General features: G+C 46.7%; 1 protein-coding gene across 3 annotated transcripts; it reads right to left on the reverse strand.

Moving 5' to 3' along the window:
* Positions 1 to 1,402: 1,402 nt before the first annotated feature.
* LOC105703645 (lysine-specific demethylase 3A) lies at positions 1,403 to 16,073 on the reverse strand. 3 transcript variants are annotated; one of them, XM_023434978.1, is made up of 9 exons: positions 15,694 to 16,073; positions 12,977 to 15,130; positions 8,838 to 9,060; positions 7,875 to 8,278; positions 7,219 to 7,417; positions 6,468 to 6,616; positions 4,351 to 5,788; positions 3,979 to 4,234; positions 1,403 to 3,605 (listed from the first exon to the last, which is right to left on the reverse strand). In XM_023434978.1, the coding sequence occupies exons 1-9, from the start codon at positions 16,051 to 16,053 to the stop codon at positions 3,290 to 3,292; spliced, it is 5,499 nt and encodes a 1,832-aa protein (XP_023290746.1). In that variant the 5' UTR covers positions 16,054 to 16,073; the 3' UTR covers positions 1,403 to 3,289. The 3 variants fall into 3 exon arrangements, with proteins under 3 accessions (XP_023290746.1, XP_023290745.1, XP_023290744.1); XM_023434977.1 differs by having other exon boundaries at positions 6,468 to 6,598; positions 7,219 to 7,438; XM_023434976.1 differs by having other exon boundaries at positions 7,219 to 7,438.
* Positions 16,074 to 16,378: the final 305 nt, after the last annotated feature.

Genomic DNA, 16,378 nt, shown 5'->3' on the forward strand with positions numbered 1-16,378 from the left:
TGTTGATAAAACTTTTATCCAAACTGGGTCCACCGACTTATCTAAAACATCAACACGTGATCATGGAGGCCCTAAGGAAGAACGCGATGCTCTTGAATTTTCATTTCTCGAAAAGAAAAAAAAAGAATGTTTTCTTGCGTTCGTGTCCGAGATAAGTAGAAATTTCATTCGAGAAATGAAATTTCAAGACAATCGCGTTTCTACTTAGGGCCATTTTAACCTCGTGATGAAATTACGGAATTAATTCGGCGCACCCAATTTGGAGAAAAGTTTTATAAATATTTGGACCTTTCTGGTATGTACAACATATGACACTTTCATATCACCTTAAGGGGATGTGAAAGTGGGATCTGAGGGGTTGATCGTTTATGAAACTTATCTCAGAACAGGGTGTACCGAGTCGCTTAAAACTTTACAACCTGAATATATAGGTTATAAGGAAAGTCCCGATACCCAGGGGAATTTCATTATTTATACAAAATCATTGAAATATCTATAAACAAATTGTTATAAAATTTGAAATTTCACGGGTATCGGGACCTTCCTTATAGCCTCCATATTGACATTGTAGAGTTTGAAACGTTTCGGTACACCCAGTTAGGAGAAAAGTTTCATAAACGAGGCCACTTTCAGATCGCCTTAATCGCCTCCACGAAAACCAGCCTTTACGATCACCCTTATATTAAAAATTAGGCTTAAGTGAAATCCCGGGGTATAATTCCTTCCATTCCACAGCTCTCCACAATCCCATTCGACTTTCGATCGTTACTTAACGGCGAGAAGACTCCATTATCAGCTAGATTCAGCTAAACGGAACAAAATTTGCGTTTTCCTCGAACAATTCTCGCATATCTCCCCCTTAATATTAACATTAACCTCGCGAGTCGTCGATCCCTACCCTCGATTCCCGCAATTTCGTGCCTAATTTAAATTTACAAAATTCACGTCGCCTCGCAACGGAGAAAAAGAAAACCGCCAATAACCGCCAAGGAAGAAATCCAGCATTGTCTCCGGTACAACTAATCTACATACTAACTGGATATGATATCCGACAAAAGGCGACCAACGCCCTCTGGTCATGGGCACATGAACTAATATCGCAGTATTTGCGCATGCGTCAAGAAAACGCGTCACTCAACCATAGATAGCATAAGAGGTGTCGAATGAATGTACTGGAAATGAAAAATAATAATAGCCATTTCCATTAAAATCCTTAAGAGCAAAAAAGATAACCGGTTTTTCTTTTAGTCGAAGCTTTTTTACGAAATTCCCTGCGAACCGTTTTTCCCGTACATTATGTCTCTTCAGTTTTTTTATGCCTTCAGCATTTGCCATTATCGCGATTGACAGATTGACGGTTCCAAATTTTTGCACATGCGCACCCGTAAACTCAATTAGTACCGCTGCCCATATGTAGTGGCGCTAGTGTGCCTTAAATTCATCGAAGTCCTCTCCGTATAGAACAAATGGGCAGGGTTGGGTAGTGACGCGTCAAGAAGAAATAAGTAATAAAGAACAATGGCAAGTAGGAGTAAACCATTAAAAAGGATCTAGGCTTCGACATTCTAGTTTTCCATACATTCGTAACAATGAATATCAGGTCATATGACCGTTAGAAACGGGAACAGGAAATCCAGAAAGATAAAGACCCATATTCAGGTAATTTACATGACGTATTAAACTAGAGTAAAATACCTAGTAATTTACCGCAAAGAACGACGTAAACTACCTGGGGTATTTTACTTACTCAACCCTGCAAATAGATATCAACTATCCAGTTAGTATACAGATAAGTGGTCCGTACAGACGCCGGTTTTCCCGGGATAGATGTCACGGGCAGAAATCGTGGAAACAAGTAAACGAAAGAAGCGGTAATTCGCATTGAGCACAAGGATTCCCCACGGCAATGAAACGCAAAGCCTCGACCGTAGGAAAAACAGCTCCCAGATTGACGGAAACGTCGCCATGACACTCGTCAATCGGGCCATGAGGCAGTGGTACGCGTGCAAAATCGCCTACGGTTACATAAAAAATCGTAAAAACGCCTAACGAGCCAAAGTTCCCCCCAGGTCTATCTCTACTCCCCTAAGCGGAGGAATCGCGACGAAAACTCGACATCCGCGATGGAAAGCGCGTCCAAGATATATCCCTTTTCCCACCGAAGCCTAATTGCACAAAGGTATCTCTCTAAAGAAAAAACGTGGGGTAAAAAAAGAAAAAGAAAAGCCTACCCTCATTCCTCCACCGAGCCTGCCCGCGCAATCCTCGCAACCGCCATTAGGAATTTGTTTACAATTAGCATATCGATTATCTACATTTACATAGTACAGACAGTGTGTGTGTGTGTATCGGATACAGGCACGATATAATTAATTACAAAGAATCGCATGAGCCGAAGAGTCCATCCTGGTATCACAATAGTAAATGGACGCGGGGTCCACGGATCGGTAAACCAAAATCACGGCGCAGACTTCATGTCCGGCTCCTACCGCGAGACCATCCTCGGGACGAAGTGCATCGCGGGGGGGGAAAAATAGAAAAAGGCGTAAGAATCGGGGGGAATAATTATGTGACGAGTCGAGTACTTTAACTGGTTAAACTGGAGTCAAGCATGTATTCGAGTCAACTCGAGTCATAGGTCCAAATGAATGCGAGTTACGAGGGTAAGCGCGAGAGGGAGTTACTCGTACCGAAGTACAAATCACGCCTTGTGTCCATTTGAGTAAAAGTCATTGGAATTGTTTTCCTCTCCACCTCGCCACTGACACGATTTGACAATGTCGAGTGACTCGAGTCGATGAAGTAATCTAGACTCGTTACTTCACTCCGACTCGAGTCGCCGTTAATCGAGTCATTTGACTCTCCTCGCCGTGTAGAATGCATGTGAACAACGCTTTTGAATTCGAGTAACTCGAGTTGTTAAAGTATCCGACTGGTCACATCTCTAATCGGAGGAGAAACCTAAGACCGCGGAGAGATATCAAGGGAACTCAAAGGATGACGCAACAGCTAGAGCCCGTTGGCTCAGCCAATCGGGGACAAAGGAAAACGCAAACTCTCTCGAGAGCTACTCGTTTCAAATATCACAACAAACACCGGCGCGGGTCGGCGTCGTACGCAGAAGCGATCCCTCATATCCCGGGTGGTCTCCGCGAGGACTCCCGCGGGACGTCATCCGGGAGCACCGAGAGGCCCACCCTGAGGTATCCGTGTGCTCGCCTCGGCCACGGGGCGAGACTCAGTCAATCGTTAATCGGGAGATCTTGCGATCGCGTCGAGGGGCCCACCGCTACGTCTCCTCCTTGGCCTTGACCTCGCTGTTGGCCTTCGCCTTGGAGAGGGTCTCGTCCTTGGCGCTCGCCAGGACCGTCAGCGAGTCCTTCACCGCGTGGTAGATGATGTTCTTGATCTGGAGCTTGTCCTCGTGGTTCGTGTGCGTGTCCGACAGGGCGCGGAACTCCTGCGTCAGGTGGAAACAGTGGGAGACGTTCTCCGGCGAGACGAAGTCCTCCGCTACCTTGATGCAATTGTGCAGGTTGCGCACCTGGTGGGGCGCACCTGCCGGGACGAACACCGCGTCTCCCAGGCACTGCACTATCGCGTACCTGAAGTAGGGAAATGGCGTCGTTAGATTGCTCCACGAGGTCAAAGAGTCGGCAATTTTTAAACATATCTTGACAAAAATAATTACACATCAAGTTCAATAATTGCACTATGAAATCACGTTCTGTTTTCCATTCAAAAATGCATTTTAGTTATGAGAAAAAATTTGGTTCTTTCACAGCCTAGACCAGGACCAAAATGGCGTCGAGCACTCGTATTTCGATCGACATACAATTATTAAAAGCTCTGATCTGAGAAGCGAAAGTGTCAGGACAATGGTACAACGATTTAGAACACTGGCTTATCGAGAAACCGGCATTTAAACGGGATTCAAGGAAATAAGCTTCCCTTCTAATACGCTACATGAAATCTTACCCTTCGACGCCGTATTCGCGATAGAGTCGCTCCCTTAACGGCCCGTCGAGATAACAGCTCTGATCGTGAATCGGATCGTGATGTGGCTCGAGGCGAGCACCTCGTTCCAGGGCGACTGCATTGAGGAGGTCGCGGATCTTGTCGGCGTCCCGGGCAGCATAAATGTGCCAAAGTGCCCCAGGTGCCTCGCCGCGTTCGCGAACTCGTCGACGGGTAAGGATATCACAGCCTGCTTCATCTATCGCCCGCAATGCTTCTGCAAACGTTTAACCAAACACATTAGACATACCTCCTAGTGTTCCTGACCAAAGCCCCAGCGACTTAATATCTTTGGTAAGATTCAACCATACTCCAATCCGTAACAACACCCACCTTTAACATGTTCGTCGTTATCGCCGTCCTTCGGGATGCCGACGTAGACCATGACGTTGACGGCATCCGAAATATCAAGATGGAGATTGGTCGTACCCTTGTTAGGATGGAGAGCCGACCCATAGGCATTGTACATCTTAGGCCCTAGATCCGGCCTGACAAAGCAGTCCGGCAAGCGACTCGCCAGGTTCAACCTACCATTACGATGGGTGTACTCGGACAGCGGTAAAACCTTCATCAAGTCCGCGAACCTAGACGGCAACAATTCGGCAAAGTCGTCGCCAGGAGGCCAGTCCTTGAGCTTCAACAACATCGGGTTACCCCGCTCGTCCTTGAGCCTCTTCGAGAAGTGCTCGAATCCCTCCCAGAATTTCCGCATGGGTTGGTTGGGCACGAGGTTCCCGGTCATACAATTGATAAGGTCGTTCTTCTCATCGCCGAAGTCCCTGGCGAAGGAGTCCGGATGCCAGAGTTCCATATCAAGCGACTTGGAGACATCGGAGACGATGACCGGCTGTCCCCGCTTCCACTGATCCTGGAAGATCCTGTAGTTGTTGGGATTGTTCGGGTCATTAAGCCTGAGTAGCTTCCCATCGCACAGCCAGGAGTGCGGCACATCAGGGTACAAACTCTTGCTCTCCGTCAGGGTCATGATCCTGATTGGAAGTGGTTCTCGCCCTCGTTGCGTCCACTTGTACCTCCTGACGAAGTGCTTCAGCTCCCTAGGTTTCTCGTCCCCGTCCAGTCCACTCTCTCTCTCCTTCTTGACGCTGTGCTCGATAACGCTGGATATCACCTCGTCCAGCGTGTCCATCTTGGACTTCTTGCCACCCTTGGTGACGTTGTTCTGGGTGGCGGTCCCGCCGGTGGCGTTGGAGTTGCCCGACGCGTTCGTCGGGGAATTCGACCGGGAACCGCTGCCGTTGGACTTATGGGAAGGCCTGATGAGAAGCTCCCTGAGGGTCGAGTAGTTGCCATCCCGGTCCTCGTCGGAGTCCGAGCTGGAGCCACTGTCGTTCTTCTCCTGATTCTGCAGAGCCACATCCGCCAGCCAGTTGAGCGGGGAGTTCTTGTCCTCGCCGTTGGCCTTCGTCTCGGACGATCCGTTCGCCTCGCTCTCCTTCTTCTCGTCTTTAGGCTCGAGTTTCACGTTCCCGTTGAGCACCGTTATCGAGTCGCCTTTTATCATGTTACGTAGGACCTCGTTAGCTGCCGATGGCGTAGCCAGGGAACACGCGCAGTGCTGGGGAATCCCCCACTCCGAGCGGCATTCGTGTAATCGCTGGCCCAGACGGAGAAGGCTATCACCAGCTATGATTTGAGTCAGCATAAGTCTCTCCGGCTCGTGGGCTTGTCGATTCGTGCACAAAAGCCACGAGAAGTCGTCCCTGTCCTTTCCGCTCTCGCCCCAGATCTTTATCGTTCCGTTTTTGCGACCCTGCGGGACATCATATCACATATGTAACACACCTGACACCTCCTCACACCTCCCATTATACTCCTTAGTCTTTACGAATATCAGTGTTAAAAAGCTCGATTTTTCTTTACTATCATCGATCATCAAACGGTTTTACTTTCATCATGAGTAGATCATCTTTCCAGAATCTTGAGATATTAAATAATTCAGTGACAAACCTCGCAGCCTCCCAGCTTAAAGTATTTAAAATAATGAGGCAAATGTGTACTGCAAAACGTGAAAAAGATCTTTCCACAAAGGTTACAACTCTACCGCGATTTTAGTACCACTTGAGTATTCAAAATGACGTCACCACCAAAAGCGGTATAGATGAATTTCAATTTATTAACGTAGATTAAATTTCTCAGCGCCTTTCATATCACATCAAAGTTAATATTAAAAAAACTCGGTAGAGTTTCACGCCAAATATATATTTCCGCGTTTTTTAAGCCCATGAACGGAACTGATTGGTACATTTAACACAGAGATATGCAATTTTAAATGTAATCTCTAATAACAGTTACACGAGTGTACCGTGGGAAGGGACGTGATTTTTCATTTATCCTTGGAGTACTTATCGACACACGGGTTTATTGAAAGCTGGGATTATGCACTGCGAGATCTGCACCCTCTTTTTGTAAAATATTAATTGTGGCCGTACCTTGTAACAGTCGATGCACACGACGAAGCCGCATTTTGCACAGGCCCAGTGATAATTGAAGAGGGTTGTCTCGCAGACGTCGCACATCTCCCGGACACCCTGGACGACTCGTTTCCACGCAATGGTTCCGTCTACAACCCCCGAAGACGCTGTCAGGAGCAATCGATAGTCAAAGCGAAAAAGCGTTAATTCATGCGGGCAAAATTTGGTTTGCAACACTTGTGCTATCTCAAAAAAAAATATATATATAACCAGGGAGGATATAACAGCGAAATTAAATCATGCAACTGGTATTATTTCAAAACTTAACCATATAATTGCAAGAATGTTGCTATCAAATATAATACCGGTTGCATGCCCTGATTAAAAGTAAATCTATGCATTCTGGAGGAAAAAAAAACAGTTAACTAACATGCACGCTAGGCTCCAACAATATGTATAATGAAATGATTACGATGAATCAGCTTGTTAAAATAAGTTACGTCATTAAAAATGAATCGATGAGTGTTATCGGTTGAAAACATAATGCATCGATGGGTCCCACGGTTAAGTTTATGGAGAATAAATAACAGAAGACAGAGCAACTTGGTTTTAATTGACAAGTATTTCTCCGTTGCAGTTGAGTCTGTACTTCACGATTGATTAATAAAGTTAACGATGAGAAAATATTTGCCTGAAACGTTTTCGAGATGTATTGTTCTGACTGTTATTTATTCCTCGTTTTGAGATAAATCATGTAGAGAAAACATACCTTCAGCCATGTGTTCTTGAAGTGCGTTTTTCTCCTGGTGAAGCAAATCGCAGAACTGGTCACCAACTTGACGTAAGAGTCGGTGAGCCATTTCCAAGTCAAGATCTTCCCTGTTGCATCTGTCCTTATCATTCTTATCGGATTTCTCGTCCTTGCACTCGGAACTATCCCTTCCTGGTAGCCATAGCCTTAGATCTTCCTGCAACGTTGCATCGCTGTGCTGTTTCATTTGACCTTTAGGTATTTGAACATAACACTGACGATGTACCAAAGCTGGGCAATACTTAAATTGAAACTATTTGAAACAATGTATAAAATCTTTTTAACGAAAGACATTCAAACACCTACTAATAGTCTATAAAAGTGTTATATCTAACGCCAAGTTCTACAGTTCCTATGGTATAAGAATTATTCAATAACTAGGGTTAAATTAAAAGGTGCATCGAAGCAATGACAACACATCGTCAAGGTGCATACAAAAATGGAATGTGAAAATCTGACGGAAGATTAATATTGAAATTATAAATTATTTTCGGATCTAATAAACTAGGAAGCAAATACGTCATTTTGAGTATGAAGACTAAAACTTTTAATAACATTTCAAATAGCATGTTGCCCAACTCGGTAATAAATTACATATAAACAAAAAAACTCACTTCAGAAGCGTCTTTGTGCGGGTCGCTGAATCCTGCAATGGCCAGCTGTCCATTCTTGGTATATCTCAGCCTGCGAAAGGCATAAAACCTGCAGAAGATGTTTTGAGTCAGGTTCTTGGAACGTTGGTGCGGGGTCCATCTGCACTCTCGACACTTGGCCAACTTAGGAGCAACTTCGAAGCATGCACCATCCTGTAACCAGCTCTCTCCAGTTTTTTTTAGCTGACTGATAGGAGGCTTCCGGAGGAATCCTCCACCTCCTCCACCTGGACCACTGCCACTTCCGCTGGTGCTCTCTTCTCTGCGTTCCTTTTTCTGCCGTGGTTGCTGATCTTCGCTTCCTACTTCATTGCCCTTTGAGGTTTTTGGTCTTCTTCCTCGTTTTCTGGGCTCTTTGTTGTTCCCTGAACAGAAAACAGTAACTTATCGTACCATAATTATACCAAAAATCAGAGACCCTTTGCGTACGTCTCGTCTTAACGGTTCGGTGTAATTAAGCTAACGAAAGAAACAACTGTATAGGAAAACCGCGAGTGGCGTGAACGAGACTGGATCAAGGTAGACATCTCAGTTAAAGACACTTGAAAAAGAACTCCACAAATTCATTTTCAATAAAACAACAAAAATTTTAATACTGACTCATTAACAAGTCTCGAGATAAAAATGTTAAAAAATAAAAATCATTTGCAGTAATTACTAAAATGTAAAAATCAACGCTAACATGAAGACAATGTAAGGAAACAGAAATTTAGTGTTAAAAATTTAACTATTTTTGTTTAACAACGTCCACAAAAGTATACACCTGAAGTGTCGAAAACTATTTGACGTTTACCTTATATGAATATATTTAATAGCAATGTTAAGACACAACGTACGACACGCCATCGTGGACCACTTACCCTGCAAGTGAATAATTAGTTCACCTGACGGGAAGTCCATTTACAAGAAGCTACGTCAACTAACCGTTTCCCGAGGTATTGTTGGAATTGGCGGTGGAATGTCGAGCTCTCGAGGCAGGCTGGACAGAGCCTAATTGCTCGCTGGCGTCGCTAGCCGATCCAGCTTCGCTCTCGTTGCTGGATTCGCTGCCTGGACCAGGGCCTCCACCTTGTTTATCTTCCTTTCGCCGCCGATGATCTTCCGTGGCGATCTGCTGCCTTCTTGCGGCGCCCTTCTTTCGTTTTACCTACCACAGGGCATAGATTATTAAGTAGTCGGGAAGTTCATGCTCATGTCGTAGCTACCTGCTAAGGCTACGCAACTACGTTACGATAACCACTACTCAAGAAAAATCTGCATTAATATTGAACTTACTTAATGACCATAAATGCGATACAAAACCAAAGACTACCAACATACAGAAAAATACATATATACAAAAGACTATCGATATACTCCAGGAAACATCCAAAACCTAATCTAATAGGAACGTAGACGTTCTAAATCTCGAACACTACCCAAATATCAGAAACTGAAACGATGTTCAATTTTGATGACGATAACGGAAAGATGCATGCCCCTCACCTATAGCCCTGTTTTAAAATGAGTTAAAGAAGTCCTTTCTACACACGAGAGACTTGCGAGGATATTTTAGAGCAGAAACTAATTTCTAACATTAATATAAGGATATGTGAATTGAAGATAAAGGGTGTAATTCCAATATTTCCTGACATTCAAAGCAAGTTTAGGACGTACTGGTTTATTCCAAACAAACCTTACATCTTCAACGGAAAGTAACTCATGCATATTGCATCATGAGACGAAACAAAAATTTTAACTTCAGCGGTACATAATTAAATGAAATCCAACAGACCAATATTCTCTCTAAACAATTAGAAAAACACGGTTTCAGTAATACGTTACGCTAATAACCTGAGACCTAATCACTCGCCACGGAAATTGAATATTAGACAAAGAGCTTGAAGAGGTGAAACAAGTGAGGTTATGTCGGCCTCCACGACGAGTACTCGCCAATTTCCTGCCCGATCAGTTTTACGGTAATACCTCTTTTTTATCAAGCATTATTGTGTCCATTACGCCTTGCTTTGGTTCGCTAATCACCGGCAAAAGGATTAAAATTACTGTTCGTCCAACAATCGACCGAGATATTCCAAAACACTCGACACTCGCACCTTTATTCAGTTAACTCGCCGGAGTCGAAAGCGTCCGCCAATCAGGGGTCGACATGGCGGCAGCCATGATGGCGTCCATACGCGCGCGATATTTGAATACCGGTGACTAACACTCCACTAATAAAAATGTGTAATTCCATTTTAATGCATATCAATTCACGTAAATAATTTCCCATCTTAACTACCGCAGCTTTTACGGATTGTTCTAATATCACTTTTTCTTCATTATACACGATAAATAAGAAATATGAATGAATTTCCAGGAACATAAATACTCGATCATACCAGACAGTGTACCGTTATGGTTCACGTCTTTCAACCCCAACCTATTTATAGAAATGTCAAAATCTCTGATACATTAAATACCAAAAGAGATTAATTGAAAAACAAATGAGTTCTCGTCGAATTTAATCAATATAACTTTAATAAGCAGAAGGAATGCCTTTCGCGTGTATGCCGACAATCAGCGAGTGCCGAAAACGAGTTTCGCGCCATTTAAAACCGGTACCCCAGCAGTTCGTTTTCACTGTAGGTCGTGACACGTAATAAATTCCCATAAATGAGCGAGTCGTCTGAGCACTTCACTCAAGTGACTGCGCCTCGGCCTGCTGAATGGAAGAGTATTCAAAACGAAATACGAATAATGTCCTTTCCTTTGCCAGGTATACTGCGAAAAGTACCGGTAGTACCGTGGGGCGCACAAAGGTCTCTCGGGGTTCGTGTCCCCCAAGCGAATGCATTCGACAAAACTCGTGCCACAAGACCATTCCATTCACCGGCATGCAAGCACATGACAAAAAGAGAATAGCCAAAGAAAGGACAGAAAGAAGCACTGTAGCTTTAGAGATAAAGCGCACCTCCGTATTCGGGGAATCCGGGACATACCCGAAGCTTAACAACCTCCGAGCGAACGTCGAATCTTTTTGGAGTTAATAATCCTTTTGAGCTACATAATAACTCGCAATTTTGCATCCTACAGCGTATAATTATTATTGAATAAGCGTACTTGCATTTGTGACTTTTCATTGTTCTTTAAAAATAAATATATCACGGTACGCTTAACAATGTCTAAGCGACGTTGAATCTTTTTGGCGTTACATAATCACTCGCAATTTTGCATCCTACAGTGTTGTAATTATTACTGAATAAGCGTATTTGCATTTGTGACTTTTCATTATACGTTAAAAATAAATATATCACGGTACGCTTAACAATGTCCGAGCGACGTTGAATCTTTTTGGAGTTAATAATCCTTTTAAAGCTACATAATAACTCGCAATTTTGCATCCTACAGTGTTATAATTATTACTGAATAAGCGTATTTGCATTTGTGACTTTTCATTATACGTTAAAAATAAATATATCACGGTACGCTTAACAATGCCCGAGCGACGCTGAATTTTTTTGGAGTTAATAATCCTTTTGGAGCTACACAATCATTCGGAATTTTACATTCAACATCCTATAATTGTTACTAAATAAACGTACTTGCATTTGTACTTTTTGTTATACGTTAAAAAACGAATATATTAAATTCCGAACGACTCTACATCGCATACTTTGCAGAGTTACTCTTTGTTTGGAATATCTGACATGTAATTGTTATTCCTTTCGCCCGATGACCAATAAAATTTATTCATCGTTCACTTTATGCGAAGTTGATGATACTAAAGCGTTACGTTAAATTTCTAAATATGACTTATTCATGAACATCTCTGACAACGCGATTGATGCATATATTTTACATGAATAATCAGTTATATAAAAGATTGATTGCATCACTTGCGTGCCTATACATTGTATACGTGACAGAAATCACTCGTACAATTAATTAACGTATAATGAAGGAGACTAATTATGAATAGCGAATGGCTAATTGACTGAATTAAAGTTCCTCGACGAAACACGTGCCCGGATTACAATATTTAACGTTAATAAAAAATCCTTGTCACAAAGCAAATTCCCACGTTTCGAAAATTAATATCTCAGCCATATAAATTTTTCTACGACCAAGTATAAATATCATTAATTTTCTTCTTTGTACGAAAATACAAGGTTACAAATCTTTTAAAACTTTTTATCTACAATTTCAGTGTCAAACACTATAGTCATTAGCCTACTATTACAGATACTCAAAATTGATAGCTAAACTACTCTTGTTTCTCCAAAATATTCAATTGCAGGGTAAATATCGTAATTAAGGAGTTACACTACTTCGATGCCTAAAAAAAAGCTATTTTGGGAATGTTTTCCTACAAAATAGCAAAATGAAATATCTGCCAATCAGCATTTAATTTACAAATATTGAAATACAGAAAGAAATTCTTTTTTCGAACAAAATGGTTACTTCTGCACGCTGTTTGGACGCTTCCAAAAAAGACGTTTACACGGACCGGCTACGTCGCCGCCATTTTGTTCGAAAAAAAAAAAATTTCTTTCTCGTACTTTAACAGCTGTACACTAAGCGCTTGTTAATAACATTTTCCAATCAGTTGTAATCTAAAGAAAACTTTCCATCCATAACTCTTCTTATCAGGCCCCAAAGTGTTGTAGCCCCTTAAGGTGATATGAAAGTGGCGTCAAAAGGGGTTTTGTTTATGAAACTTTATTCCCAACTGAGTCCAGCGAATCGTTTCATACTATACAACGGGAAATGGAGGATGTAAGGTCCTGACACCCACGAAATTTCAATTTTTAAGAAATGTTTATAGAAATTAAAAAAATAAATAAAATCTCATGGGTGTCAGGACCGTCCTTATATACTCCTAGTATACACCCTAAAGTTTGAAACGATTCGCTAGACCAATTTCGTCGAAGAGTTTCATGAACGATAGAGACCCTTCCGATGCCCTTAATAGGAAAGACCCAACTCCACCTAATACATTGCGGACGCCGGATTCCCAGGATGAGGAGGTGTAGATCCAACTAGGCAACGAGAAGCACGTGTTCACGGTTCAGTCTAATAGATACCTTGGGCGGTTTCCTCTTAGGCGGCGACTTCCTCTCGGGGTCGCTGCTGGACGAGTCCTCCTGGAGACTTTTGTTATCGGTCGCATGCCCATTGAGGGCCTCCTTGGTCACAGGTTTCCTGCCGCTCTTCGCGGTGACCTTGCTCTTGATAATACTATTGACGGCCATGCTGCCGATATTATGAATGGAGTTGACGGTGCTGGGCACGGTGGCGTTCTCGCGCTCCTTGGCGATGGGCTGCGAGGGCGCCTGGGCGATATTAAGGGGCAGGGTGACGCAGGACCCGCTTCCGACGACGCCGGTGGTGTCCTCGGTGCCGTCCTCCCCGGAGTGCCTCTGGAGCCAGGCCTTCTTCAGCTTGTGAACGGGATAGCTGGTGGTGCTGGGGGGCCTAGGAGCGGGGCTGTTGGACTTCTCGCTGTCCGCAGCCGCGGAGTTGGCCTTGGCGGGGGTGCCGGGGGCGCTGGGAGCAGGGCTGGGGGCGACGGAGGGAGCGGGACTGGGAGCGGGCGCGGGAGCAGGACTGGGGGCGGCGGGGTTGGCGTTGACGGAGCCGACGCTGCCGGTGGAGGCGGGCCTGAGAGAGCCGTCGCCGCTGGCGGTGCGGGGTGCGGGGCTAACCGGGGTGGCCAGGAGCCGGTCCTGGGCCTGCCCAGGCTGGCCGACCAGGAGGGCGGTGTTGACCACGGTGGTGATGGAGGTGGCGGCCGAGGCGATGAGGGGACTGGGCTCGCTGACCCTGGAGAGCATGGGCGGGCCCACGCACTGCAGCGAGAGCGGCTGGGGCTCCTCGGTGCGGCGCCTCTTGCAGACCTCCAGAGCAACGGGCTGGCCCCCGGCGTCGGTGGGCGTCGGGGCCTTCCTCTTGGGCGAGCCCGACCTCTCCACGCCGAGGTCGAGCGGCTGGGTCTGGAAGGTGGCGGCGGCGGGCGCGCACTGGGAGTGGTGGACCTGCTGCTGCTGGGCCTGGTGGGAGCCCGGGTGGTGGGCGGGGTGGGCGCCCGCCCTGGAGAGAGGCATTGGCGCCGAGGCCGCGGTCGGCGGCGAGCCGTGCAGGGGCGGCGGGGGCAGCTTCGACTGGGGCAGCGCCCCCGCGAAGCCGCGCGAGTCGTAGACCGACCTGCTGCTGTGGGCGGGCGGCGGCAGCGGCGGAGGTGGCGCCCCGTGGTGGTGAGGCACTTGCTGATAAGGCGAGCTCCCGGCCTTCGAGGTCAGGGGCAGGGGCGCCGCGACCGCGGGCTCGGACGCCCGGCACACCGGGGTCCCGGTCATGATGCCGCTGTTGGGCTTCCCGTATATGTGCGGCGGCGCCGGACTGCTCACCTTCGGCTTGGACCCCGGACTCGGGGTGGTGTAGTGGGCGGTGGGCGAGGCAGTCGGGGGGTGAGGGTAGGGGTACGAGGACTTGGGGGTGGCGTAGGGCAGCCCGGGCTCAGACCGGCTCAGATAGCGCGACTCCGCGGGCGCCGGGTGGGGCGGCTGGTGCGGATGCTGCGGATGCGGCGACTGTCGGTTGTGCGGATGCGTCGGGTGCCCGTGACTCGTCGGCAGCTGGCCCCCCGTCGGTCGGTGGTGGCCCTGCGGGAGACCCTTCGCGGCCTGCAGCCCGTCCAGGTGGTGCAGGTGGTGCGGACTCTGCGTAGGACTCCGGTACTCGTAGGCCGCGGGGGGCTTGTGCTGGGGCGGCGGCGGCGCCGCCACCGACTGGACGTTCAGGTAGGGTATCATCTTTGGACTGGAGGAGTGGGGCGCCGGCGGGGCCTTCGGCAGGTCCCTGCCCTCGTTCTTCACGATCACCGAGCTCTTGTGGTCCGACATCATCGACGAGGGCGCGCTCGACAGCATGTCCCGGCCGTGGTGGTCCCTCTCGAGGCTCGACATGCTCTTGTTGGACAGCTGCTGCTGCTGCTTGTGCTGCAGATCCCCCTTCACCTTGATGTCGTGCATGTACGAGGGCTGCGGCTGGTACGTCGAGTAGCTGAACAGGCTCACGTTCGGCTCGGCTTTCGGCAGGCTACTGTGCTGCGGACCCACCACCGACGACGCCGACTTCTCGTGGTGCCCGCTCACCGCCAGGGACGACTTCGACGTTCTCGAGTGCGCCGGCGGGGGCGGGTACTCCACCTTCCCCGGCACGCTGGACGGTCGCGACACCTGGGAACGGGAACGACGGTTATAGTATTATATTATATAGATATATATATGTGCCCATAACCACGAAAGTGGTTTAAGTCATATATTTTTTGTTTCGAAATTACATTGAATTAATTTAGTTTAAAATAATGTGGCGTGAAATAACTGATACTCTTTTTTTTTTTTTTTTTCAATTTTGACTTAGACCACTTTCATAATTATGGGCACATATGTCTAACCCGCGACCCGCGAGCAATGACATTTCTTTATAACGGTTGATAACGGCTACTTGAAGTCGTAAGATTCGTAACCAATATTTGTGTCAAAATGTATAAAGTTGATAGATGAAAAAGTAAATTATGGGACGAAAGAAATCGACAAGATGGATGTTTATAACCTAGCGAATACCGCATGCCCTACGTCTGTCTTGTCCGCCATATTTGATACGTTTTCTCCGGTGAATTACTTGATGTACGTGATATACGTCGAAAACCCTCGAAATTCGTAAAATTACCCAACCTTGGTCGCATGTGGGCCGCTCGTAACTAAAGGGTCAAAGAAGAGGTAAGTAACCATTGGCGTACCTGCTGGGCAGTGGGTGGGGCCGTCGCCGCGTAGTAGGCGGCCCGCTGCTGGGCCACCGCGTGGTCCCTCGCCTCGGCCTGTCGGTGCAGTCGCTCCGCCGCCGCGAGGTGCTCTCTCTCCCGCTCTCGCTGCTCTCGCTCGCGCTCCCTCGCGGCGGCGTCCCTCTCCCGCTCCCGCGCCTCCCGCTCCTCCCGCTCGCGCTGCTGCTGCTGGGCCACGGTCACCGGGTGGGCCGCGGCCCCCGGCCCCGCGTGGTGGTGACCCCCGTGGGCCGGCAACCCGGCGTGCCCCGCGTGGCTCCTGCTACCGGGCGGCGGCAGCGGGATGAAACTGTTCCACGCCATCGAGGCCGACTGCATGTTCCTCTGCGGGACATAAGACACCTACTTCAATCAATACTGCCATCACGCTGCGACGTCCGCAAGCCGGAAAAGTATTATCAGTCATTCTGTATATAACTAGGTTTACGGGACCCGTCAATTTGACGGAACTTAAACTTCGAAAAGAAATACCGAAAAAACCATAGCATTAATTTTAACCACTTTTGTATCGTAAATTAATCATTTCATCCAAAGAATTTGTACAGACAATTATTATTTCCTAAGCTTTCTAATTATTAAAATCTGTATGTGGTATACCTATCTCTACGAAACCCGTCAAATTGACGGACTAGCTAATTTCATA

This window comes from Orussus abietinus, unplaced genomic scaffold (genome assembly GCF_000612105.2).
Source record: "Orussus abietinus isolate OABI.00-Male unplaced genomic scaffold, Oabi_2.0 scaffold146, whole genome shotgun sequence".
Taxonomy (NCBI): Eukaryota; Metazoa; Arthropoda; class Insecta; order Hymenoptera; family Orussidae; genus Orussus; species Orussus abietinus.

What these genes read in the sequence shown, in the direction of transcription:
- LOC105703645 (XM_023434976.1), bottom strand. Translation starts at nt 16,053, where the DNA reads ATGCAGTCGGCCTCGATGGCGTGGAACAGTTTCATCCCGCTGCCGCCG. An exon ending in CCCCACCCACTGCCCAGCAG is followed by an intron (nt 15,131 to 15,693) that starts GTACGCCAATGG and finishes TCCCGTTCCCAG; the next exon opens with GTGTCGCGACCGTCCAGCGT. An exon ending in CGCACAAAGACGCTTCTGAA is followed by an intron (nt 7,439 to 7,874) that starts GTGAGTTTTTTT and finishes CAAATGAAACAG; the next exon opens with CACAGCGATGCAACGTTGCA.